Source organism: Delphinapterus leucas, chromosome 2, assembly GCF_059928025.1.
Source record: "Delphinapterus leucas isolate spDelLeu-1000000601 "Yukka" chromosome 2, BTC_Dleu_Yukka2, whole genome shotgun sequence".
NCBI lineage: Eukaryota > Metazoa > Chordata > Mammalia > Artiodactyla > Monodontidae > Delphinapterus > Delphinapterus leucas.
Genome location: NC_143130.1, coordinates 82,007,247 through 82,035,238, shown reverse-complemented (window position 1 = coordinate 82,035,238; position 27,992 = coordinate 82,007,247). Strand labels below are relative to the sequence as shown.

Below are 27,992 nucleotides of genomic sequence, written 5' to 3'. Positions count from 1 at the left end.
CAAATAAGAATACAGGAAACATTAAAATTGACAGTGCTAGTTTTAAAACTAATTTAAAATCATTATCTATGATTTATTTACAATTAAAATTAAAATATATTTGATAACTTTTTACTAGATTATTTATAGTCAATGTATAATTTCAATGGAACTTTAAGCAATTACAGTTCGACTCCATGTAGTATTAACTTTTCTTCTCTTCTGAGTCTTGTACCAATTTCAACTTTTCTTTTAATTCCTTCTGATCTCTGGAATACTGTTCAAATACTGGTTGATAAATATATATGCCTCCAGCAATTCCAAGGATGGTAGCAAAAAGCAGTTGTGGAAAAGTCAATCTTCCAAACATTTTTTCAACAAACACCGCACAGTGCAAGGGTGGTTTCCAGGATATCTCTTCAGATCTGTATACAAAGAAAATGGGAAGCAAAGCACTAACTTAGCACAATATCCTTTATAAAGACTTCATGTCACAACTTTGCTCCTGCATGAACAGTATTTTTGTCATAATATGTAAATATGCTTACTGATGTAACTAAAATAGGAATCCAGATACATAGGGAATATGAGAAATTACGGTTAGGGGATGGGGTAAAATAAAGCTAAATCCTGTTACAGAATGTTTTCAGTGGTTTGGGGGCTTTTTTGTTTTTGTTTTTTTGGACAGCAGGAAACACTTTATTCCCAGGATCTCAGCAGCCCTGTGGCCACTGGTTAAGAATCCCCAGTGTGGGGAGGGCTAGTTCCCATAGTCTGGCCCAGGGTGGCAGGCACTGGTGGTCTGGGTTTGCCCCAGGGACACAGGCATGGCGGAGAAGGGGGTTACTCTTTCCGGAAAATTAGGCACTTGTTGGCTGGTATGTCCACCATCCTCTCCAGGAGCAGCCCACTGGCCTGGCCCAGGTCCTCCAGAAGGGCTATATCCCGCAGCCCCCACTCTGGGTTCCTGCATCGGAGGGTCAGGTCAAAGTCCACGTTACTCTGGGGAGAAATCTTCCCGTTGATGGCACAGGGCCCATAGGTGATGAGGAGCGCCTTGCGTTTGAGCAGGTGTCCTGCTGCTCTGAAGAGCCCCTCGGTGCAGCTCAGGGGGCTGATGTGGCTCATGTCGATGCAGAGTAGCAGATCCAGAGATTGCGGCAGGATCCCGCCCCACTGCTCCCAATCTCACCTCACGTCCAGGTACAGCGGGGCCTTCACGTTGGATAGTCCCTGGGCCTGAGTGGTGGCCAGGATGCTGTCCAGGCAGCTCTGATCCACGTGGTTCGGCTGCCATTCGGCATGGTGGAAGGCCCGCCCGAAGTGGGCCGTGTCCTGGCCAGAACCCGAGGCCAGCTCGAGCACGCGGCCACCGCACACAGCCGCAGCATGCGCAGGATGGGCTCCTTGTTCCTTTCCGCGGCTGCCGCCACCAGCGTCTTTCTAGTCCTGAGCGGCGTGGTCCATCGGCAGTGGTAGTCCAGAGCCGCTGGGCCCGTCGGGAGTGGTGGTGCAGTACCGCGGGGCCCGTCGGGAGTCTTCAGTGGTTTTAATGGATGATTTTTTAAATGGCAATAGTGTGAGAGAGCGGAGAAGCATACTCTTTATGCCTTTAAAGGCATACCAAACCTACTGAAAGAAACAGCCCCCCAAAAAAGTTGAAAGTGATCGCCAATCCCATCTGGAAGTAGGAGAAAGAGATTTCTTACTTTTCATTATTAGCCTTTCTTTACTATTTTATGTTTTTTGGCAATATGTATGATTAAAAACAATTTTTAAAAACAAGCTAAAAGATTTTCTAGTTCCTTTTGATGCTGTAGTAGGTACATATTGACATCACCTCTAAGTCATTTGCCATCTATTTTTGACAAAAATATAATGAGGATTTGGCTGGTTTTACTTTTAACAATTGAGGAGTTAAGGCTCTAGAACTTCTCAGAAAATTATACTCCTTGCTATAGTCTATAGCCTGTGAGAAGTCCTACAGGTGCAGGAGACCCTAAGCAGATGTTTATGAACGAGGAAAGCAGAGCGAAGAATTTACACGTTTTCTTTATTACAACAATATTTCACAGCCTCCTAAACCAGCTCCCAAGGTCACAAAAATCAATAGGAGCTTAATAATTAGTAGCTTGCTCTTAATATATTGCTAAAATTGTCATTTAAACTAATCGGGGTGGGGGGGAGACTGTTTCTCTTGGACTCTACAGCTAACTGGATAAATGACAACTTCACCAAGCGTGGTTTGGTTCAATGACCGCTAGGTATAAGAAAAGGAAACATTTGCAAGTCAGCTCCTTGGAAAACAATTAAACCACACAAACACAGCAAGGTTCCCCTTCTGCCACTAGCTCGCTAAGTAACCCTGACCAAGTCCTTTAACGTTTGGGGGCCTCATTTCCCACAGGCTAAATTACCCCTACCCTGCCTACGTCGTTCAACAAATACTTATTGTGAGATCACCCAAAGAGTGCAATGTTACACCAACACTTCCGTTTGTAATGAAGACTACTATCATCATTACCACTCAGAGACCTCTGACAGTCCCGCTCAGGCTCCGCGCCGCCTCCCGCCTGCCCCCGCAGAGGCGAGATCCGGCTCCTTTCTGCAGTTTCCGGACCGCCAGCCGCAGAGACCACGAAGCCAAAGGAGGGCAACAATCCCTCGAGAAAGAAACGTAGGCTGGAAAGCAGGGACTAGCCCGTGGCGAAGCGCAGAAGCGTTGCCTGAACATGCAGCACTGCGCCACAGGGACGCGCAGCAGAAACCAGCCGCGGGCGTGGGCGTAACCAAGTTAGCTTTTCCCGGCTACCTCCGCGCCTGCCAGAGACGGCCGCTCGCAAAGGCCAAACTTAGTGGGCGGAAGAGCGCGCTGCTTCAGCTGCCCAGGGCTGGGGACGGTGACGGCTGGCTGTCCCCAGCAGACCTCGAAGCAGATGCAGGATGGAGCGAGAGGGCGGCGGCGGCAGCCTCTTTTTCCGTGGTCTCCAGAACCGCTCCCACGAGAAGATGAAGCTGAGAACGAGAAAGTCCACCTTGTACCTCAGCCAGCAGAAGAGCACTGGGCGCGGCGGAGGTGAGTGAGTGGGTGTGGAAGACGAGCGGAGTGGCGGTGGCGGGAAATCGCCGACACTGAGCGAGGGCTCCATCTGCTGGGGTGGGGGGGGCGGGGGCAACAAATCACTTTGCTTTCGAGAAGGGATCCTCGATCCCTGTCGTTTGCGCGTCAGTGTTTTCTGCATTAATTTGTGCCGTCCTCCCCGCAGCCGTGTGAAGTGAGTGGGCATGATGTGGCCATCCCCTTTTCAGAGAGGGGGTCGCCACCCTGGCCCAGTGTTCCCGAGGTTTCGTAGCTACGGAGGGGCTGATTCCTGGAGTGGGACCAGGTCTGACCCCCCGCCGCACTGCTTTTTCTTCACTGCCCCCTCCGCCTTTTCTTTGGTCCTGATGTAATGTTGACAGGAGAAAAATCATCCCAGCAAGTGGGATTTTGATCTGTCGGAGGGGTATTTACTATAAAGATGGGCTCCTCATTCATTCATTCATTATTTATTGTGCGCCTTTTATGTGCCAAGCGCGGTTGTTCAAGGGCCACTTCTGAGTACAGTTTCTTCTGCCTGAGTCTACGGACTAGAGAGAAGGAAAGGAAAGAACAAGGTTTTCGGACAGCAGATACAGTGCAGTCGGGAGGTTTGTTTCTGAAAGATGAAAGTTCAGAAGGGGTATGTGGTGTTGAACGTACCAGTTGTCTGAGAAACATTTAAAATGTGTTCCTGGAAAAGAAGGAAGGAGAGTGGCAGGAACCCGGAATGTTAGCAAAGACTCACAGTGGATCAGAGGCAGGTTGCAAACTCAAGTCCTCAGGAGGCCGGACAGGCAAGGCTAAATATTATATACATAAGAAGTCAAAGCACCCTATATTTCAGTACCAGCCAGTTGTTCCCAGTTGAGCTCTGTGTTGCCAGATCTTAGAGTTTTGATATGCTGCAATACAGATGTTAATATAAAACCTGATTTTTAAATGTTGGCAACTAAATTCACATTAAAAAAAAATATTGTCTACAGGCAGTCCATTTGTGATTAAGAGCAGGTCTTTGGAGTCAACATACAGACCCGATTTTGAATCCTGTTTATTTACAACCGTTTGACTTGGGAGAAGGCAGTTTAACTTCTGAGCCTCAGTTTCCTCATATATAAAATAGGGCTAATGATATTTTCCCCATAGCATTGAGGACTAAATGAGATAGTGCATGTAAAGGAACGAACTCAGTGCCTAGCATATAGAAAGTATCAGTAAGGACTATTTTAAAATGCGTAGAGGACCATTTTATATGCTAGTATATGCACATTATACAAAGTGTCGCTTCCTATGTTAGTAATTTGTTAGCTGGTTTCTTTCATTAGATATACATATAGGATAACCTAATTAGCCTAAGGCCTTAGTTAACCCAGTCTTTTTCAAAATGTATCTTAATATTCTCTTTATATTAATAAGTTGCCAGAAGGATTGGTGAGGCTCTGGCCTTTGTCTAACTTTCCACCCAGGTCTGCTTTGAGAGTAGTGTGGAGGGGCCAGAGTTCACCACTGCTTTAACAGAACCTGAGCAAGGGGCCAACCAGAGCAGCAGATTTTAGCTCCCCAACTGGAATTTGCCTGACTTTTGTGCTACAATTACCTGTTTGTTCATTTTTTGTTGTTTTTTTTTCAGATCTTCTTGGTGAAAACATTTATCTGGTCTTGTTTACCATAGCATTACGAATATGTAACTGCTTTTTAGTCCAAACAAGTTTTGTTCCAGATGAATACTGGCAGTCTCTTGAAGTTGCACATCACATGGTTTTCAAATATCCTTTGTAGTTTCTTTTCTGGACTAGAAATGTGTATTCATCTTAGGAATTGTGTCAGCTCCATGACATATTTTCAATAAATTTTCCATATTTTCTCCAAATAATTTTAACTTATAAAAGTGTGCCATTATTTTACACTAATATTTCTTCTATATCTTTCTTTGATGTTAGTGTACCTGACTCAGGCTTTAGCATATATTCCCAAAGGGTTCAGTAATGTGGAGGACATAGATGAAGTAAAAAATGCATTCCTGCTTTGAAGAAGTTAACAGTTTAGTTGGCCAACTGCATTTTTACTTCAGATATCCAGTGTAAAATACTATTTTTTTAAGCTTCTTTGCCAAAAAATAAAAGTGTTTTATATATAGAACTGAAAAGAGGTTTTGTTTCAGTGCTATTTAACATTAGTCCTTAATATTACTAATTATGGTTATTTGACTTGGGAATGGAGAGAAAGATTGAGGGGTTACACTTACCCCTTAATCTTTGCAAGCATATACAAGATTCTGCACCTTTTGGGGAAAGATAGTGTTCAGTTGCTGGTAAGTTTAAATAAAAGTAATCAAAATAGTCATTAACAGATTTATTCCATCCCTTTTTTAAGGTTAATGTATATTAACTAAATGATAATATTGGTATCATGAAGTTTGTTTTTAAAAGACTACTGTTGCTAAACTCAGACCGCATCTGGGAAGCCCAGGGTTCAAAGACATACTGTGATGTGTAACTGTTCAATATGTGCTAAAACATAAGACTGAGCATGAAAGTGTTCTGCTGTGAGCAATCCTGTTAAGATATACAGATTCTCAGAATGACTACATTATATATTATTCGTACTTTAGAAGTAAATTTCCTTCATAAAAGGATCACTTAAGAGCAGTGTTGTATCTTGCTTTTTTTAACTTGTGAGCAGATCATGTTATATGAGCCTATGAAGACTAGACTAAATACATGTAAACCCACTCAGGATTTAGTGTTGAAATTACAAATTAGGAAAATTAATTTGACAAAAATATAGTGATATATACAATCATTGTGCTATGTAGTAATTAGCCATCAATAGTGAGCAGGGATGTAATCCCTAGATCATGAACTTTGGGGGTCAGTCACCAGGAGAGGATACAAAAGAACTAATGGTGCAAAAGTTTTTCTAACCTCATTCTCAATATCTTTAAGCTATCATCAAGTTGGACTCAGAAGTTTGGGCCTTCCCCATTTTCTGTTAGGGAAGTGGCCCAGAATTCCAAAGGCAGTCTAAATCCTGAAGGGTTTTTTGAAGCCTGGAAAGACACTGAGGTTCTGGAGTTTTGGTTTTTGTTTTGGTTTGGTTTTCTTAGGCTGTATTGTACCCTCCCCTTTGCAACGGTATTTGATTACCCATTATCGAGAAACAGGACCATATCGGTAAAATTGATGCTTCATTTGGGAATATCACAGGGAAGGAAAATTGAGAGCAGTAGCAGGGTTTCTCCCATTAACACATGTAGAAGTTAGGAACTATGAATTCTCTTTCCTTCTCTCAGGGCTACCCACTAGCTTCTAGATCAAGAAGGATATTCATAAAGACTCGAAACAGGGCAAATATATATAACATCCCAGAAAGTAGGTTATATTATGAATGAAGGAGTCTTCAAGATTGAAAAACTTCCTATTCCTCCACGATCTATCCACTGCCCTCAACCTGTAGCTGACCCACCTGGCCATTTTGTGATTTAAAGGAAACCTCCTCTCGTCCCCATCCTACCCCACTCCAATACCCCTCCACCCCTGAAAAAACCTCTATCCTACCTGGAACTTGAGCAGATAGAGAACCATTATGATGCTATCAGTCAGTCATTCATACTCTCATATTGATTATTTTAAAATATAGATTATACAATTTTGAAACTAGAAGGGTCAGAGAAGGGATGAAGAAAATAGACCAAAGTCACAGCATGTTAAAAGCTAAAACTAGATCCTAGGTCTACTTATTTACAGCCTAGTGTTTTTTCTAGATAGCTCCTCTCTAAACTGCGTAAGGTGTGTGAAAAGAACTAGGGATGGCTTAAAGCTCTGCTGTCCAATATGGTAACCACTAGCCACCTGTGGCTACTGAAGACTTGAAATGCAGCTAGTCCAAATTGAGAAGTGCTATTAGTGTAAAATACATACCAGACGTCAAAGAACTAATACAAAATAAGAATGTGAACTATTTCTGTAACTTTTATATAGATTAAATGTTGAAATGATATTTTAGATATAATGAGTTAAACAAAAGCACTAAGATTAATTTTACCTGTTAGAGATTTTTTTTTTTTTTACTTTTTGACTACTATAAAATTTAAAATTCGGTATGTGGCTCACATTGCATTTCTACTGGACAGCTCTGGCTTAGAATATGTGAGAAGAAAGAGGGATAAGAAGGGAGACCTGTGGGAGTACCACAGTGGGGGCTTTGAACAGTCAGGAGATGGCACAAAGGCATGTGGCTCCTAGAGCTTAAGGGAGGAGGATCTTAAAGAGCAGGAGTGTAGAAAGGTAAGCCGCCAACACAGGCCTCACCTTCAGGGTTTACCCCTGGCATGTTCCTGCTCCTCTTTACCCCACCGCCCTAGTTGTTATTTTCCAGAAGCCATGTGTAACTGTTTAATTCTGGTCAGGTCCTTATAACCTGGAAAATAATGATATCTTAAAAGTCTGGAGAGACTGCTAATAACTGGGAATTTACAACTCCACTTATTTTTGTGCTGAGCTAAAATCTACCTTCTCTTAAATTCAAGATTTCTACATGACAACCCTTCAAAAAAGTTTTATTTATCCAGGATAATCTCCAGTTCTAAACCTCATAATCAGATAATGTCCTCTAAACATCTTCTAATTTATTAATGTCCATCTTAATATGTGGGTCTCGAAACTGAACACAATATTGGAAGCTAGGGTAACTAGCTCAGAATATAGTGAGAGCATTAACTTCATAAATACTATACTTCTCTCAGTGCACAAGAATCCTTTTAGTCTTTTAGTGGCTACCTCAACACTCAGCTCCTATTAAGTCTGTAGCAAAATTAACTTTTTACATGAAGTACTTTCATACCTGGGAGGTGAGGAGGAAGCTTATAGATTCTTATGCGGGGCAAACAGAAGGTGAGTACAGAGGTGCCTTTTACTGTATTTTACAGTGCACAGTTTATGTGGAATTATGAAGTACAATGTACCTTTAACTCTAAGATTTAAACATTTACAGATTATTGATAAAGGATGTAAAGTTAAAGTGTTAGAAGCCACTGACAACTGAAAGTAGAGCGGCTCTAATTATAATGTAAAATTAGTGAAGTTTGATCCAACAAAAATACAGATTTACATATAAATTTTTAGAAACACATCTTTTGAGCAAACTAAAATTAAGCTGTGATCTACCAGCAAGTGTTACTTTGTTAATAACTGTGACACATTTTAAAACTCAAAGATGCTAATGTATAACATTAGAATCATTAACTGTAATTAAGTTATAATACATTTACTCTTTTTACTCTTAAATTTATTCTTTAGTGTCATCTGACTGGATACCATGTTACATGTTTCTGTAATTATAGATTACTTAAAGCTTTAAAAAAAAAGTAACATTATTTTATTATCTATGTCGTAGGATAGGGAAGCAATGTAACTTAGTAGCTAAGAGCTTTGGAGTCAGGCTGACTTGGGTTTGAATCTTGACCTCCACACTAACTAGCTCTGCAGCCTTGGGGAAATTAACCTCTCTATGCCTCAGTTTTCTCATAAAACAGTACCTGTTAGAAGCACTGAATCAGCTGATATACATAAAGTACTTAGTAGCATACAGTAGGGTAAATGTTTCATAAAAAATTACCTACTGTTACGCTACTGAAAAGAACTATATGTGCTTCTAAAATAGAACCTTCACACAATGAAATGGTCTGCTGGCTATTTAAAATTAGGAGTGTTGTAATATATATATATTACAGAGAGAATGAGAATGAGAAAACTACCTTTTGGTATTTCCATGAAAATTAATGTAATTTTTAAGGTATAAATTATTTTTGCAGAAGAATGGAATAAGACATCTTTTTTTTTAAACTAAGAATGGCTTTCGATTGATAGTTGGGTCAGCTTGTTGATTTCTTATGATTTTAAAGTATGAACCAACAGATGTTTTTAATATCTTTTTTTTTTTTTTAACTAATGAAGATTTGGATTCCTAGACTTGCCCAAGCACTTCTGTCTGCTATAGCAGACTTGAGGCTTTACTCATTAATGAAGCAACTAGAAAATCAGCAAGTGGCAAGATGGGTGGTAAGTCCTAAACACTTTAGAAACTGTATGTCAGTTACTTCATCCCTACAAGCATGAAGCACATGAACAGGTCAGTCAATATGATTGATTCCCAAAACAGTTTCAGAAGGTAATTTGTACAACTTTATAGGAGTACTTCCATAATTAAGAACAGTAAAATGCAAGTGGACATGCTATCTCTCTCCTTCTGAATGAGCCCTAGGTGGCAGAAGCCACTGATACCCTCCAACACTATGAGAGGCTAAACCCTAGGACCCAGCCTTGGGAAGCACCATGACTCAGAACTGAGTCCTTGCCTCACTTCCCATAATATTCAGTAGGAATAGTTCTAAACTACTGCCTACCTCACGGATCACCTCAGCTGTTTACAACCCTTGTTCACTCTTCCTCCAGCTACCTGAGACATATCTTTTCACTGATGCACTCTTTCTCTTCTGGCTAGAATGGTAGAAATAGCTGGACTTTGTAAGAGAATGTGGTATAGAAGACTGTCTTTTGTCATTTGGCTCATTTCACAGTGGGGAGATAGATTCTCAAACTCCCATTCAAATCTTGAATGGATTTTCCCATTTAAACCATAAGTAAGCTTATATGAGCCAACTTAGAAATCTTACTGCCTTTTTTATATTTCTGTTAGCAAATATATTCCAAATTCCAAGTAACCAATGTACCAACACATTTCTGAAATATTGTTAATTTATTAATATTAACAATTTATTATTAATAGGACATATTTCTGCAAGTAGTGTGTTGATTTGCATTAAAAAGACAGATTGCTTTAGCGATTGAGTCCTCGATAATTGATTCAAGGATTAAGTCAATCTCTTTAATTTGTGCTTAATACACACTGTCGAAGGCTGAACCTAAAATGGCAAAGGCATAATGCCTTTGAAATCCTTCCTCCAAAGTAGCAGCACTAGGATCTTCTAGCTCAGGAAGTGCCTTTAACTTCACAAAAATTGGGAACATATTTTAAAGTCTGTATTTGAAGAGATAGGAAGCTGGTACGATGTTTAATACCCTTGCAACAACTAATAAGTTTCTTTTAAGGCATTTGTTTTGTAGACTGAATGATGCTTCTGTTTGCATGTTCTACCAAAAAGTGGTTTATTAATTTAGTCCATTTCCAAATTAAAATTTAATGGTGTTTCCTGATAGTCATGATTTTTTCTCTCTTACGTTGTCTTAAATTTTCCACCAAGAAATAGCACAACATTCCAAGCAAGGTCAATAAAAATCAGTCAAAATACTTGTCAGTAATATAAGACAATTGGAGGAATGCTGATTGTGAGACTCTAGTTATGAATTTCAATCTTCTCTGAACTCTACCATCAAAGAATCTGTGTTTTATGTCTTTTATTAGTGTGAAGTGAGATTTAAATCAAATGCAATGCTACAAAAATGTACCTGGAAGTATAAACTTAACTTTAACAAATACAGACCTGGTATCGTAGATGTGCTTGATAGAACTTCTTAAAAACAATGTTTGGACACGCCCACTTTTAACATTATTTAGACTTGCTTGCTATTTTCCTTAGAATACTAAGCTTTTTCATTTCCCACTCCATATACGTTTGCTTATAACTGTTCTTAGTTTTTTTGCCAGTTATGCTCTTGGTTCACGTGGTATTGCTGTACCAGAACTCTTACAAACACCATGGAAACTGTTCTCACTATAATTGCTCTTTTCTACTATCCTTTGGAAGGTTCAAAGTTTATGAACAGGTGAGTAACAGTACTGTTATAATTATGTACAAAACTCTAAAGCGTGCTTTTGAAAAATCTTAAATTATCAATATATTGCAATGTCCAGTGGACCCCCTAATGCTCATGAAGGCTATTAGAACCACAAATTCACAGTTGATGTATTTATTATAGCAGGAAAGAGATATACTCAAACCAGATAATTAAGGAGAGTTTAATAAAAGGACTGTTTACAAAGGTGTAAACAATGTTTGGAAAAGCTAATAAGGGGATACCATAGTACCCAAGGGCTAGTCACAACAGGAAGTTTCAATTACCCTTTGGCCCCAAGGAGCAAGGAGAGGAAAGTTACTGAAATCCATAGAGCTGTAACTTTGAGAGGACCCCAACAGGAGAGGGGCACAGCCAGCCTTTAACCATAGCAAGGAAAGAGCAGGGTGAATAAAATACCCTGACTCTTCTGCCCTGCTGTTAACCAATACTAATGAGAAGCCAAAAAGCAAGATAGCCCATTGATATAGTCCATAAAGGTCAGCCTCCCTGCATATTGAGCAGGTGAAGAGTAGAGAGCAGATCTGGATGGGCAAATAGAAAACATATGGACCTGGTTTGGGTTTATATAAATTGGTATAAAATACCAAGGAAAGGGAACATGAGAAAAGGCACAGAGCTATAAAAGGGCTTCATTGTATTCTGGGCAGGTTGTCCAGAGGAGCTAATGTGTGGTAGGATGTGTGGGAGAAGAGAAGAATGAGGGATGAGGCTAGAATGGAACTTTGCCTTTCTCCAGAATTTGGACTTTATAGGTAGCAGCTTACCACTGGTGGCTTTCGAGAAGCATGACATAATCTGATTTAGAAATAATTCTCTCATAGTAGCAGTATTTAGGATACACCGAAAGGGAATAAGCCAGAAAATTTGGGAATCTAGTTAAGAAAATTTGGGAATCTAGTATCCATTCTCCCTTATATGTAAGGTTTTTGGGAGGATCAAATCAAATGAGATCATTTCTGCATTACACTCTCGACTGCAAGAATAGGCATTCACTTAAGTTACCTATAGATGAGGATATCTAAACATTGATTTCTATCAAATGAGAATATTACAACAGCTCTCAAGAATTAAATGAGACTCTATGGACAGTATATAGCGTATAGCATATGGCCTATTACAAAGTAAGTGTTCAGTAAGTACTGATGATTGACAATGATATTAAGTAATATTTCTGGGAAATTAAAAAAAAAGACTATGAAAAGATTTCAAACAAGTGACACAACTGTGAAAAGATTCTAGAATAGTGAGAGTACTTGATGTAAAATGATGGCAATGAGAATGGGGAGGAAACACAGTGGATGTGTGGGATGAAAAGTTTCTATTTAAGGTGACTCCAAATTTTAAGACTGAGAAACTGAGTGATACCATTAACTTAAACATTAGACACTAAATAGGTTTGAGGGAAAGGTGTGGAGCTTATTTCATACAGTTTGATTTTGAATGCCAGTAAGAAATTTATGTAGAAATATTCAGAAAGGAGTAAGAAATCCAAGTCTGAAAATTTGGAGTGAGGTTAGGTGGGCCTAGATATATCTGGGCATCCCCTAGGTAGTTTCACTATGGCAGAATTTGCAATTAGGCTGTCTGCAAGTCAGACCAAGCCACAAATGTTTTATTTCACCTACACAGTGTTTGTTTTTTAACTACTTGGCAAAGTTTTTAAATTGGGAGATCTTACCTAAAATCTGGATTTCTAGTTCCTCTTGAAAAAAAATGTAAGGCCTGTTAACATTTTGGGCCAGGATTCCTTCATGATGATATCAGAGCCCCCATGCAGCCAATATCACACAATTTTTATTACTTATCTGGTCTCTGTAAGCATTTGAACTTGAAATCCCTGCTCTTACATCTTCACCAACATTGGAAATTTCTTTATAGTTACTTATTAGTTAATAGGTATGTAATGGTACCATAAAGTTGTTTTATTTTGCCACTGTCTGTAGTCCTCATGATTAAATTATCAGGTGCTCGCCTTCAACCCTTTATTGAGAGAAGTCCTAATAGTAAAAACCCACATTTCTATCCATGATCATATAGGGTTTTATAAGTAAGATTTAAAAAAAAAAAATCAGGTGTATATACACATCTTTCAGTTGGACAAAATTACCAGCTTACATTCAAAACAAAACCACATGTGCCCAGATTTTCCTTATAAAATGGGGACTGTCTTTTATCTCTTTTATCTCTTTAGGAGAGACTTGATCATTTTTCCACCAGGAAAGCGATTGGCAGAGTTGTACGGTTAAAAGATGGTATACCTTTCAGTAAACAAGATAAACATTAGGACACAGAATAACTTCTTACTTGAAAATACTAGAATATTAAAGCTGGAAAAGACCTTACATATTACCTCTCTTTATGGATGAGAAAAATTAAGAGCCAGAAGTTTAAGTAACTTCCCCAAGTTCACATAGCTATTTATACCAAAAGGAAAATGCTCTCATTGTTTTAAAAAAAATGTTATACCACAGCGTAAATAGATAACTTCTGAACTCATTTCCTAGTTGTCTTGACAATACCTTTTCCTTGCTTATAGTGTCAAGTACTCATCCCTGGTGGCACTTGCCTTTATAATTCGTCCCACAGCTGTTATTCTGTGGATACCTTTGCTGTTCAGACATTTCTGGCAAGAACAGAGAAAGCTTGATCTTATTCTACATCAGTTTTTACCTGTAGGGTAAGTATGGCTACAATCCATATATTAATTTCAAAAACCTATAAATTATAAACAAGATTTTACATCTTTTAGTCAGTTACATCTTCTAACGTCAATGAGAATTGTCAGACCAAGGAAACATAGTATTTCCAGTTTTACATGTTATATTTTTATTTGTGATTCTGAAGTATTTTAATTTGCTTAAGTGAGGATCTTGGCAATTTTTCTAAATTAGAACTTTCTTATGCTTTATTTCTTAAATATTTTTCAAATTTTTTTTTTTTAGAGATACTTGATTCCTTCACATTTGTATGGGGCTTTATAATATATGTGTTCACATATTACCTGATTTTCACAATTCTTGGATCTAGGCAATGTAGGTGTTTTTGCTTTGTGATACAGAAAATGGAGGGCTTGGTGAAATTAAAAATGAATTATAGCCAGTGTCACTGGGTTGATTGCTCTGATGGAAATGGGATTGAAACCCAGGTCCTCTTAACTACATTTTGAGCTCCTAGGATCAGAATTATCCCAGGTATCTAGTGGAATATCCAAAATAATTATTTATTGAAGGGATGAATGCATTTTAACTCTTAAAACAGTGATCTTTTTAATATACTAGTATTCACTCTGTACAGGTTATTTTTGGTAGCTATTAAAAAAGGACAAAATCATCCGGTGGCTAAGTTGCCAGTGTTGTCATTTCTCAGATTTATTAGCATTGTTTTGGAAGTAATGCATTCATTCAGCAAATATTTATTTAATCCTAGTATGTGCTAGGTGTCGTTCCAGATGCTGGAGATACAGCAATTTAACAAAATAAAGTCCATTCCTTCATGAAGTATACATTCTAGTGGGGGGGGAGACAGCTAGAAACATATGATTAACATGTTTCTCAAATGACAATAATTGCTATAGGGAAAAATCATGAGAGCCTGCAGATGGAATTACAGCCCCAGTCAATATCCTGACAAGTTACGAGACCTTGAGTCAGAGACACCCAGTTAAGCTGCACCTGGATTCTTGACCCACAGAAACTGAGATAATAAATGTTCATAGTTTTTGGTTACCACATTTTGGGGTAGTTTGTCATGCAGCAATAGATAATACAGAGTTTGTTACTTTTAAAAAGTTTGCTTAAATATAGCTTCTCTCAATGAAAGATCTTTCAAAACAATATTCAGTTGGTAAAACTTTTACAGCATTTTTAAACTGGCTTTTGATGCAGGGCACTTTGCAAAGCCATAAGCCACTGTTGGATTTTCAGCAAGTTCAGAATGTTAATCACCCTTTTATTTTGTTTTTCAGATTTGTCACTTTGAGTTTCTCTCTGATAATTGATCGTATTTTTTTTGGTCAAGTAAGTAGAATTATGCTTTTTTTTATTTAAAAAAAACTATTTTAATGTAATCATTTATAACACTAAAAACTCAACCTTACTTTTTAATCCATGAATATCTGGGAGCATAAGCAAATCATTTTTTTAATGATATGGGATATATTAGAAAAAAACTACTAGCATATGCCTTTGGTTAACTTTGCTGTGTTTTCTATATAACAGAATTGTATATTCCTAATTGAAGTTCAAGAATCCATTTTCAGGCATTTTTGTCAGGTCTGAACATTTCTGTCAGGTTTGTAACAATAAAGGTTAATTTTTAAATGATTTTAATTGACCTCAATTATTCAGAATTCAAATTAACCAGAATATTCTTTAAGCATCTGATTTGGCATTTTAATCTTATGACTATTGGTAATACCTTTGGTTGTTTTTAAGTTCCCTGTTTTTAAGTCACTCATGGGTTCTGGAATCAGATGCCACTGTCTGAGGCCTAGTGCCCTCATTATTAGCTGTAAGACCTTGGACAAGTTGTGTATCTTTCTTGCCAGTTTCCTTATCTGGAAATAATTGTGATACCTGTCTCTTACGGTTGGAAGATTAAATGAAATAATACATGTAAAACGCTTACAACACTGCATGGCACAAGTGAGCACTTAATGTTAGCCGCTGCTGTCATTACCTACTTTATGCTATAATTCAAACTGCAATGTTTTCAAAGCTTTATCTTAATAGGTAATATCTGATGCCATAAGGTAGAACAGTAAAAATTTTAATATGGGTACCAAACACATATACTCATAAAAATTATTTTTAAGGATTCTCTTTACGTCCAGTTGTATGTAAAACTTAACACTGTCATAACATTTATTCATACTTGCTTGAATCTCAAGAACCTAGTGTTTCACAAATTAACAAAAAACACATTAGTACTTAGAACATAAAAAAATTAATAAAGAATGATTTCATTGTTATTACAAATGACAATGAAAACACAACTATACAAAATCTATGGGATGCAGCAGAAACAGTTCTTAGATGGAAGTTCACCATGATACAGCCCTTCCTCAAAAAACAAGAAAAATCTCAAATAAACAACTTAACCATACCACTTAAAAGAATTAGAAAAAGAACAAACAAAACCTAAAGTCAGCAGAAGGAAGGAAATAATAAAGAGTAGAGAGAAAATAAATAAAATAGAGATTTAAAAAAATAGAAAAAAATCAATAAAACCAAGAGCTGGTTCTTTGAAAGGGTAAACAAGATTGACAAACCTCTGGCCAGGCTCACCAAGAAGAAAAGAGAGAGAACCCAAATAAACAGAATAAGAAATGAAAGGGGAGACATAACAACCGATACCACAGAAATACAAAAAACTATAAGGGAATACTATGAACAATTATATGCCAACAAAATTTGACAACCTAGAAGAAATGGACAAATTTCTAGAAACATTCAGCCCACCAAAAATGAATCAAGAAGAAACAGACCTATTGTATAGCACAGGGAACTCTACTCAGTGCTGGCTCTGTGGTGACCTAAATGGGAAGGAAATCCAAAAGAGGATATATGTATATGTATAGCTGATTCACTTTGCTGTACAGTAGAAACTAACACAACCTTGTAAAGCAACTATACTCCAATAAAAATTTTTTAAAAAGAAGAAGAAATAATTTGGACAGACCAATCACTAGAGGTGAAACAATCTGTAATTTTAAAACTTCCTACAAACAAAAGTCCAGGACCAGATGGCTTCACAGGCAAATTCTACCAAACACACAAAGAAGAGCTTATACTGATCCTTCTCAAACTCTTCCAAAAAACTGAAGAAGAGGGAACACTCCCAAAGATAGTCTATGACGACATCATCACCCTGATACCAAAACCAGACAAAGACACCAGCAAAAAAGAAAATTACAGGGCAATATTTTTGATGAATATAGATGCAAAAATTCTCAACAAAATATTAGCAAACCAAATCCAACAACACATAAAAAAGATCACACCACAACCAAGTGGGATTCATCCCAAGTTCACAAGGATGGTTCAACATATGCAAATCAATGTGATACACCACATAAACAAAAAGACAGAAACCACATGATCATCCCAATAGATGCAGAAAAAGCATTTGACAAAATTCAACATCCTCTGATGATAAAAAACTCTTATCAAAGTGGGTATAGAGGAAACATATCTCAACATAATAAAAGCTATTTGACAAACCCACAGCCAATATAATAATGGTGAAAAGCTGAAAGCCTTCCCACTAAAATGTGGAACAAGACAAGGATGCCCACTCTCACCTCTTCTATTCAACACAGTACTGGAAGTCCTACCCAGAGCAATCAGACAAGAAAAAGAAATAAATGGTATCCAAATTGGAAGGGAAGAGGTAAAATTGTCATTATATGCAGATGACATGATGCTATATATGGAAAAACCTAAAAACTCCACATAAAAACTACTAGAACTGATAAACGAAATCAGCAGGTAGCAGGCTACAAGACCAACATACAGAAATCAGTTGCATTTCTTTACACTAACAATGAAATATCAGAAAGGGAATGTCAAAAAACAATATCTGGGACTTCCCTGGTGGCGCAGTGGTTAAGAATCTGCCTGCCAATGCAGGGGAGATGGGTTCAAGCCCTGCTCTGGCAAGATCCCACATGCCGGGAAGCAACTAAGCCCATGCACCACAACTACTGAGCCTGCACTCTACAGCCCACGAGCCACAACTACTGAGCCTGTGTGCCTAGAGCCCGTGCTCCGCGACAAGAGAAGCCACCACAATGAGGAGCCTGCGTACCACAATGAAGAGTAGCCACTGCTCGCCACAAATAGAGAAAGCCCGCATGCAGCAACGAAGACCCAAAACAGCCAAAATAAATTAAAAAAAAAATCTTTCAAAATTGCACCCCCCAAAATAAAACACTTAGGAATAAACCTGACCAAGGAGGTGGAAGAATTATACACTGAGAACTATAAAACATTAATGAAGGAAACCGAAGACGATTCAAAGAAATGGAAAGATACCCTATGCTCTTGGATTGGAAGAATTAATATTGTTAAAATGGCCATACTACCCAAAGCAGTCTACAGATTTAATGTGATGCCTATCAAATTACCCATGACATTTTTCACAGAACTAGAAGAAATAACCCTAAAATTTATATGGAACCATAAAAGACCCAATATTGCCAAAGCAATCCTTAAGAAAAAGAACAAAGCAGGAGGCATAATCCTCCCGGACTTCAGACAATACTACAAAGCTACAGTAATCAAAACAGTGTGGTATTGGCACAAATACAGATATATGGATCAATGGACCAGAACAGAGAGCCCAAAAATAAACCCACACACCTACAGTCAATTAATCTTTGACAAAGGAGGCAAGATATACGATGGGAAAAAGGCTCTTCAGCAAGTGGTGCTGGGAAAGTTGGACAGCTGCATGTAAATCAATGAATTTAGAACATACCCTCACATTATGCACAAAAATAAACTCAAAATGGCTTAAAGACTTAAATATAAGACATGACACCATAAAACTCCTAGAAGAGAACATAGGCAAAGCATTCTCTGACATAAATCATACCAATGTTTTCTTAGGTCAGCCTCCCAAGGCAACAAAAATAAAAGCAAAAATAAACAAATGGGACCTAATCAAACTTAAAAGCTTCTGCACAGCAAAGGAACCATAAACAAAATGAAAAGACAACCTACAGAATGGGAAAAAATATTTACAAACAATGAGACTGACAAGGGCTCAATTTCCAAAATATACAAACAGCTCATACAACTCAACAACAAAAAAACACACAACCCAATTGAAATATGGGCAGAAGACCTAAATAGACATTTCTCTAAACAAGCCATGGCCAACAGGCACATGAAAGGATGCTCAACATCGCTAATTATTAGAGAAATGCAAATCAAAACTTCAATGAGGTATCACCTCACACCAGTCAGAATGGCCATCATCAGAAAGTCCACAAACAATACATGCTGGAGAGGGTGTGGAGAAAAGGGAACCCTCCTACACTGTTGGTGGGAATGTAAGTTGGTACAGCCACTGTGGAAAACAGTATGGAGTTTCCTCAGAAAACTGAAAATAGAATTACCATATGATCCAGCAGTCCCACTCCTGGGCATATATCCAGACAAAACTCTAATCCAAAAAGATACAGGCACCCTTATGTTCACAGCAATACTATTCACAAGACATGGAAACAACTTAAATGTCCATTGCAGATAAATGGATAAAGAAGATGTGGTATGTGTACACACACACACACACACACACACACACACACACACAATGGAATACTACTCAGCCATAAAAAGGAACGAAATAATGCCATTTGCAGCAACATGGACGGAACTAGAGATTATCATACCAAGTGAAGTAAGTCAGGAAGAGAAAGACAAATACCATATGGTATTACTTATATGTGGAATCTAAAATATGGCACAAATGAGCTTATCTACAAAACAAACAGACTCACAGACATAGAGGACAGACTTATGGTTGCCAATAGGGAGGGAAGGATTGGCAGTTTGGGATTAGCAGATGCAAACTATTATATAGATAATAGGTAAACAACAAGGTTCTATTGTATAGCACAGGGAACGACATTCAGTATCCTATGATAAATCATAATGGAAAAGAATATATAAAGAAGACTGAGTTCGGGCTTCCCTGGTGGCGCAGTGGTTAAGAATCCACCTGCCAATGCAGGGGACACGGGTTCAAGCCGTGGTCCAGGAAGATCCCACATGCCGCGGAGCAGCTAAGCCTGGGCTCCACAACTACTGAGGCAGCATGCCACAACTACTGAAGCCCGTGTGCCTAGAGCCCATGCTCCACAACAAGAGAAGGCACTGCAGTGAGAAGAAGCCCATGCAGAGCAATGTCGAGTAGCAACGAAGACCCAACACAACCAAAAATAATAAATTTATTTTTTTTAATTAGTTCATATTCAAAATTATTAATGTAAGCTACAGTCTGGTGTTTATAGACTTCACTCTGATTTAATTTCATGATTCAGCCAAATTCCCTAATGCCAAAGATTCATACTTGGCACTAACACATTTCTATTTCTTTTTCCTTCGATGATGCCAGTGGACTCTGGTTCAATATAATTTTTTGAAATTTAACGTGCTGCAGAATGTGGGATCATTTTATGGTTCTCATCCATGGCACTGGTACTTCAGTCAAGGATTTCCAGCTGTCCTGGGTACTCACTTACCCTTCTTTATTCATGGCTGCCTTCTAGCCCCAAAGAGGTACAGGATATTTTTGGTGACTGTGCTGTGGACACTGCTAGTTTATAGGTAAGATTTTATTTATTCAAATAGTTAACTACTTAAATGTTACCAAGAAGTTAACTAAATTATTTAAAAGGTAAACTGCTTATCTTTTGGAGGTGCATTAATTTTTATGATTTGTTAGTGGGGATTATTTAGCAGATGGAAAATGTAATAATTATGCTGGTACTCAGACAGACTGAATACTTCTGATAACAGTTTGCTTAATATGGATACATTCAATTTTTAAAGAGGTTGAACAAATCGTATTTGCTTTTAAAAAACAGAAACTACCAAAATTTTAAGTATTGAAGGACCAGAGAAATATTTTGAAAATGTATGCGCCTTTATTTGAAATTTGAGTAAAATAACTTACTTGGATTGGTAATAGAAATCCTTTTTTTAGAATGCAATTGTACTTTAGAATATCGCATTGACATCAAATGTTAGGATTACTTTTAACACATCATTATCACCTTATAACTAAAGAAGAATGAGACTGATTCCTAAAGCATGAAATTCAGTCTCAGTAATTACAAAAACAGATGTTAATTATATTCTTTAAATACATTAACTTCTCAAACCATCATTTAATATAAAAAAGTAATATTTTCTTTGAATATCTTTTTTTACTATAGCATGTTGAGCCACAAAGAATTCAGGTTTATCTATCCAGTTTTACCATTTTGTATGGTGTTCTGTGGTAAGTATTTTCGTATAATAGAGAAAAAAAATCAATTATAAAGAAACAGTTAAAAGACAATCAATGCTTATTAAACTCTAAAATATTATTTATTTTCTACTAGGCTAAATAAGAATTGCTCCTTAATTACAAATTGAGTATATTACTGCAGGATTCCCTTTTTTGCAGCCTAAATATCCTTTTTCCTGGGTCCTGTGAGATAAAAACATAAGGATCCAGTATCCATAATACCTTTTGGTGGTGGTGTTTCTGGCTGTCAGAAATCTTTCACTAAAAAGTAATACAACATGTCTATTTTAGAATAGCTAATTTAAGTTTATGGTTAAACTACAAAGTTCTACATTCCACAAATGAAAAATGTACATTGAAACTAGTTTTTAATGCTTTACACACATCTATCCCTTCAAGACTCACTCTAATGCATATGCAATTTTTAAAGTGATTCACACCTCTGACTTAGTTTTTAATCTTTTCTCCATTTTTCCACTAGGTTTTTTTCAGTAAGTTTTTTACTTATGGCTGCTAAAAAGTCTTATATTACTCGGCTCTGGAAAATATGAATTTTTTCATTGGTTGGTTTGGAAAATTTACGAATTGAAACTTTATTAACTTCAAGTTTAATTCACAATGAGTGTTGGCTTCCTTCAAATATTAATCACTAAAAAAATCACTGGACTAAGGAGGGAAGAAATGAGTAATCAACTGGGCCTGGAGGCTCAGAAAAACTAGGAAGTTAATGGTACCAAACTTTTTACTTAAAAAAAAAGCAAACCTCCAAACAACCCATCGAGTTAAGCAGCCTTCTTTGACCAAGTATAAGTGATCTCCTACAGATCTCAGATGTAGTCTCTTCAATTTAGACACAAACATACACATCTATGTATTTGAAATATCTAAAGTTCTGAAACCAAAGTTAGTGTCCTATTTATAGTCTTACTTCATATACAAATGCAGGCACAAATAAAAATATAAGCATCTAAGAGCTATTTGGCAAGTTTTAAGAATAGGGGGACCATTTAGCAGAGCAAATCTGTTCACAAATCACTATTAAGATTTAAACTTTTTTTTTTTTTTACAATAACTTGAGTTAGAGTTATAACTGTTTGCTTTTCACCCAGGTGAGCACTGCCAGACTACTGGAGGACAAATATTTCTGTGCACGTGTTTGGTTTGGTTAATTTACGAACTTGGTTTCATTCCATTTTTATAATCTGGTTTTTCCAGCATTCCACTTCTCTGCTCTGTGTCTTTACAGAGTGTTTTAAAGACTGAGTTGTCTGAATTCTCATTCCCATTCCAAAAGAGGAAGTCTTTAAGTGGCAGGATCTTGGGTTGGGTTTCTGCTTAATCTGTTTTTACTACAGTGGCCAGTGCAGACTTGCTGGTCTCTGATTAGGCCACTTTGTTTTTCCATATGCTAATCTTTTTAGCAAAACTGCACATGTACTGTTTCAAAAGTCAGATAAGGATTTTTAAAGAACAGTGGTTCCCCTGCCCTCCCTCCCATTACCACACTCAGAGGCAATCACTTACACTCTTTTAGGTGGTTGTTTTGTTATTTGTCTCCCTCTCTAAATAAAATGCTAATAATGCTCTCAAACGTTACTGTTTTTGGCATTATCTGACTTCTCACTATGGAAAATGAAAATATAGATTTCCTTAGCAAAGTGGTTTTTTTGTTTTGTTTTGCCACATACAAGAATTACTTTTACAAATTAAAAAAGAAAAATTGTTTAGCATCTCCAAATTGTCCAACACTATAGTGAAAGAAAAAAATAATAATAAAACATAAATCGTTCTCTTCCAGAAAGAGATCCATGCCACCACTCATAAACTGACCACTGAAAATCTCCCAGGAGCTTAGTGGTGTATTTTTCTAAGAGGATATTCTGTTATACTTCCTCCAGAATTACTGAGACCTGTATGTACACATCCATTGCTAGTGCTTGGAGATTAAAGTGATAGGTAAATGGAATAAATACAAGTCCTGCTTGTTTAGCAACTATGTACCAGGACAGGCACTGGACATATATTTTTTTCTAATACTTGAAAAAGGTACTGTTAGGGAAGATAGGGAAACTAATTCCAGAGCTAGAATTCAAATCTGTTTCTGTTAGACTCTCTAGCCATAATCTTTCCGCTATACCTCAATTCCTTTTTCTAGAAAAAGGTCAAGACATGGGTGATAATGGATAGTGACAGTGAATGGTCAGAGAAATTACAAAGATGACGTATTGCTGATTTCTTGTTTGTCCATGACAGCATTACAGCTTGTACTACACTTCCATGAAAGATTACCAATATAATTTGCAGTTAATATTTGCTTAGCTATAAAACAAAACATTACCAGTGTTACAATTCAGTGTGTCTATCTTTATATAGGATACTCCCTAAACAACCTGAAATTGTGGAAGAAACCAGCTCTAAGTTTCCTGTTTCTATCAAATATGTTCTTTGCCCTCTATACTGGTTTAGTTCATCAACGAGGTACTCTTGATGTCATGACTAATATTCAAGAACTCTGTTACAACAATACAAATATATCTTCAGCTTCAGTACTTATGATGATGCCTTGTCACTCTACTCCTTATTATAGGTAATAAAATTTGTTCACTATATGCTGTTATTATGAAAACTACTTTAAAATTCCTTTTAGATTCCTGGATTTAAATTAATTGATCAAATGATTATAAGAAATTTGAAACTGCTATTTATGTCAATGAAAATCATATACAACTTTTAAATAAACTTTAATATTCTTTTTTCAAAACAACTTACATTTAAATAATCTGATCAAAAGCCTGTATGATATTTTATACTATTTAAAGGTAGTATAAAATATCATATAGGCTTATTTGATGGTACTCTTAGTAAAGAAATTCACTTATCATTGATCCGTACAAACCTATCGTACATCTTATTATTTACATAATTTTGAAATAATCTCAAAACACTGGATTCAAGTCCAGATTTACTGTTGTACTGTTGCCCTGGTTTTAAACCAGTGTTTTTAGTCTCTTTGGATATCAGCTGTCTTGCCTGTAAAAATTAGGGAATTCAATTAGATGACATCCTAATGCTTGGATTAAGTGTGTCTGGGAACTAACACTGAAACTGCCTTTAATTATGCAGGACGTTTAAAAAGACATCATTGGGCTTCCCTGGTGGCGCAGCCGTTGAGAGTCCGCCTGCCGATGCAGGGGACATGGGTTCGTGCCCCCGTCTGGGAAGATCCCATATGCCGCGGAGCGGCTGGGCCCGTGAGCCATGGCCGCTGAGCCTGCGCCTCCGGAGCCTGTGCTCCGCAACGGGAGAGGCCACAGCAGTGAGAGGCCCGCGTACCGCAAAAAAAAAAAAAAGAAAAAAAGACATCATTGACCCTATGCTTGTATTTCAGGAAGCTGTATTACTTCACCAATTGCCCAATAAGGGTAAAAGGACAAAGCAAACAGCTTTCCTTTAGAAAATTCTTTACCTATCTGGCTTTAAACAATCTGAAGTTAATTTTCCATGTGCACAGTCAACTTAATATCAAACTTGATATCATTTTAAGGTAATTTAACACTTTTGGAATACTGTACTTAACTGAATCATTAATGCCAATCATTAATATGCAATTTGGAAATGTCTACCAAAAGCCACAGGTTAGATGGATTTAAGACCCCAAGTATCCCTTTAACTTGAGGATCCTATACTATATAAAAAAGACTAGAGCTGCGAGAGGGACATTCACTCTCCATCCATGCTCTCAGTAGAGTTAACACTGAAGAGAACAGGAATTCTAGAGGCACCAAGATGCTCTCCCATACATGGTTGTAGTGGTTGATATCTTAGGCTTTGTATAGTTCACCTAGTTCTTGTCTTACATTTTTTCAACTTGCACAATGGAGCACACAAAAAAAAGAAAAAAACAGTCTGATACCTACTTTGGAATATAAGGCTGGCAGCTTTTTCTCAGTTTCTGCTTTCCCCCGAAGCAAAACCTTCATCTTCAAAATTATAAAAGTCATGAAGTATTTGAAATAACTTTATTTATTTAGGCATTGTTGGGTCTTTGTTGCTGCGTGCGGGCTTTCTCTAGTTGTGACGAGCTGGCTTCTCATTGTGGTGGCTTTTCTTGTTGCAGAGTACAGGCTCTAGGCACGTGGGCTTCAGCAGTGGCAGCACACAGGCACAGTAGTTGTGGCACGCGGGCTCAGTAGTTGTGGCGCAGGGGCTCTAGAGCGCAGGCTCAGTAATTGTGGAGCACGGGCTTAGTTGCTCCATGGCATGGGGGATCTTCCTGGACCAGGGCTCGAACCCGTGTCCCCTGCATTGGCAGGTGGATTCTTAACCACCGAGCCACCAGGGAAGTCCCAGTCATGAAGTATTAAGGTCTTGTGTAAATTTATTTTGTATGCATTTCATAGATAAAAATAAACTTTTATCACTTATTAATTTTTCTTCTTTTTATAAATTTATTTATCTTTGGCTGTGTTGGGTCTTCGTTGCCACGTGCAGGCCTTCTCTAGTTGTGGAGAGTAGGGGCTACTCTTCGTTGCGGTGCGTGGGCTTCTCATTGTGGTGGCTTCTCGTCGCAGAGCACAGGCTCTAGGCACGCGGGTTTCAGTAGTCGTGGCACGCAGGCTCAGTAGTTGTGGCTCGCGGGCTCTAGAGCGCAGGCTCGGTAGTTGTGGCGCACAGGCTTAGTTGCTCCGCGGCATGTGGGATCTTCATGGACCAGGGATCGAACCCGTGTCCCATTGGCAGGTGGATTCTTAACCACTGCGCCACCAGGGAAGTCCCTATATTAATTTTCCTGAGGCAAAGTTGTAAACATGGCTTTTTGCATGGCCCAAGTAACTGGCTTAAGTTGTTATGATTCATCAGTCCATCTTTTTTACATACACTCTAGTCTTTCTATGCCACAGTAAAACCATTACTTATTTGAATTTTGATCAGTGAACCCATGTTGCTCTCTATTACTAAATCTTACTTATATAAATATTTAAGAAAAAAAAAAAGGAAAAACTTGTCATGTAAGGATTCAGAGCAGAAAGAGGAAAAGAATCCTTTCTGGTTCATGATCAGTTTTCTACTTTGCCAGATATTACTCTCTTATTAACAAGCAACATACCCGGTCCCAAAGGCCCCATGCATCCCTGGAACAGCATACTAATGTTATAGACTACTGAGTCCCACAAGCTGCTGACCTACTTCCCACCCTGAAATGGAGTTTTGCTCTTTAGTTTGGACTTGAAGTTACTGCACAGGTACACAGTGTGAGAATCATATTCTCCATTTTTGAGAAAACTGCATTAAAGGTGTGCCTCCTCACCTTAACTGGAACCTAGTTTAGATTCAGATTTCACATTTTGTTATGTGAGCGTATCTTAAGAGTAATTTGAAAACTTTCACGAAAAAAAATTTTTTTTTTACTTCTTGTAACTATAATGGTAACTTTCTTTTTATAGCCATGTCCATCACCCACTTCCAATGAGATTTCTCCAGTGTCCCCCAGACCTGACTGGAAAAAGTGATTATCTTGTTGAAGCAGATATATTTTATCTAAATCCCTTAAAGTGGTTGTATAGAGAGTTTCAAAATGATTCAACGCTGCCTACTCACTTGATCATCTTCAGCATCTTGGAGGAGGTAAGGGAACATGAAAAAAGGTATAACTCAGTATTTTTATTTCACCTCAGGTTTAGCAAACACTCAGGTAAATAGACAACATCACTTTTTTTATGGTCCCTTTCAACCCATATTTTATAACTGGTCTTTTCCCTAGTCCAAATCAGCCCTAGTTCTATAACTACCAAGGAATATATGTTACTTACCATGAGTTAATTATTTTATTAAGAAATTGCATTGTTTTATTAAGAAAAGGGTTTCAGAAGAATAGGTCATTCTTAAATTCTTGAAACAGTACTCAGGAAAATGCAGCCTTTATTTACTTAAACATTTATTTACTTCTAGGAAATAAATCCTTTCCTAATTTCAAACAAGTATGAGAGAACTGCTGTTTTCTTCCACACTCACTTTCCGGAGCGTCGAACTGGAAGTCACATATACGTCTATGAACGGAAGTTAAAAGGGAAACTCAACCAAACATGAACATGAAATTCTGACTTTGTTTAGACCTTTCTCAGAGAAATAGACATTGCTGAGCAGAAATATCCAGATGCTGCTTAAATATGCTAGTAAATACTGGGTAAAATTCATAGAACTAGCAAAAAACCACTATGAACTGCTTCACCAAATATCACTACTGAGGAAATATATGAAAAATATAACAAAATATAAAATCATGTATTAATAATGCAAATGCCAGATTTTAAATAAAGACCTTTAGTTTTCCTCATGGTGTAGTTTTATTGTTTCTTCCACAATATTCATATGTGCAAGAAATTTCACAAGAGAACAAGTCAGCAAGCTCGTAAGGCAGCAAATTCTTCACAAGTCAACGGGCTCTTGAACCCACAAAAAGACAAGAAGTGTAAGATTATAAAATGTTAGAGATGAAATTCCATCACAATGTACTTTTTTCAAGCTCTACTGGAAATTTAACACAAATATCAGTGTTAACTACACTTTGTCATGTATGATTTGAGCTTGCTTTAAGCTCATACACTGAAAGGAAGTTTCATTTCATGCACAAAATCTGTTGCATGCCTGGCTTCCTTAATATAAATCTACAGTTGAACATTTCCAGTGCCAAAAAAAATTCAGCAAAGCTAAACTACAGGAAAATGCAAGTTAGTAAGCTTTTGCTTGATGCTTCTGAGTAATAATATAAAATCATCAAACTGATACTTAGAAATGATAAAAAGACACTGTTATCTTGATAATTTCATCTTAGTTTCAACACCAAACAGTATAGAAAGCATCCAAGTTTCTGTTACAGTTTTCTAATTTAACTTAATCACGATGGTCAATATTTAGGATCAAAAGGTAATTGCCCCAATTCTATTTCAAGGTTTGCCATGTGTCTTCCATTAGTGCGAGCATATTTATGCCATTTACCTTCCCTTTTATAAGGTTGTGGCTGAGGGTGCTTCTGCTCTTGTTTTCGATGCCTGGAGCTTTCAATATTTACCATACGTTGCTTTTTATCTGGTCGACTG

General features: G+C 37.6%; 3 protein-coding genes and 1 pseudogene across 12 annotated transcripts in view; 1 reads left to right on the top strand and 3 right to left on the bottom strand.

Annotated features, from left to right (window-relative positions):
* Positions 1-48: 48 nt before the first annotated feature.
* On the bottom strand, positions 49-27,992 carry PIGBOS1 (PIGB opposite strand 1). Of its 3 annotated transcripts, none has more exons than XM_022579556.2 (2): positions 27,892-27,992; positions 49-404 (listed from the first exon to the last, which is right to left on the bottom strand). In XM_022579556.2, exon 2 carries the CDS (start codon positions 347-349, stop codon positions 185-187), a length of 165 nt encoding a protein of 54 aa, XP_022435264.1. In that variant the 5' UTR covers positions 350-404; positions 27,892-27,992; the 3' UTR covers positions 49-184. The 3 variants fall into 3 exon arrangements, with proteins under 3 accessions (XP_022435264.1, XP_022435265.1, XP_022435263.1); XM_022579557.3 differs by lacking the exon at positions 27,892-27,992 and adding an exon at positions 2,515-6,572; XM_022579555.3 differs by lacking the exon at positions 27,892-27,992 and adding an exon at positions 2,504-6,570.
* On the bottom strand, positions 411-1,837 carry LOC111177895 (methyltransferase-like 26 pseudogene; annotated as a pseudogene).
* On the top strand, positions 2,603-27,229 carry PIGB (phosphatidylinositol glycan anchor biosynthesis class B). 5 transcript variants are annotated; one of them, XM_089907174.1, is made up of 12 exons: positions 2,658-3,055; positions 4,689-4,824; positions 5,252-5,369; positions 9,013-9,117; positions 10,724-10,842; positions 13,412-13,552; positions 14,840-14,891; positions 19,999-20,210; positions 20,822-20,886; positions 23,269-23,482; positions 26,340-26,520; positions 26,845-27,229. In XM_089907174.1, exons 1-12 carry the CDS (start codon positions 2,923-2,925, stop codon positions 26,980-26,982), a joined length of 1,614 nt encoding a protein of 537 aa, XP_089763300.1. In that variant the 5' UTR covers positions 2,658-2,922; the 3' UTR covers positions 26,983-27,229. The 5 variants fall into 5 exon arrangements, with proteins under 5 accessions (XP_022435258.1, XP_089763300.1, XP_089763301.1 ...); XM_022579549.3 differs by having other exon boundaries at positions 2,661-3,055; positions 10,712-10,842; XM_089907175.1 differs by lacking the exon at positions 9,013-9,117 and having other exon boundaries at positions 10,712-10,842.
* Positions 26,814-27,992, bottom strand: part of CCPG1 (cell cycle progression 1) — a 38,848-nt gene continuing 37,669 nt past the window's right edge. For all 4 annotated transcript variants that reach the window (XM_022579546.3, XM_022579545.3, XM_022579544.3 and 1 more), the window contains one exon: positions 26,814-27,989. In XM_022579546.3, coding sequence (XP_022435254.2) covers positions 27,800-27,989 — 190 coding nt within the window. In that variant the 3' untranslated portion in view covers positions 26,814-27,799. The remainder of the gene's footprint in view (positions 27,990-27,992) is intronic.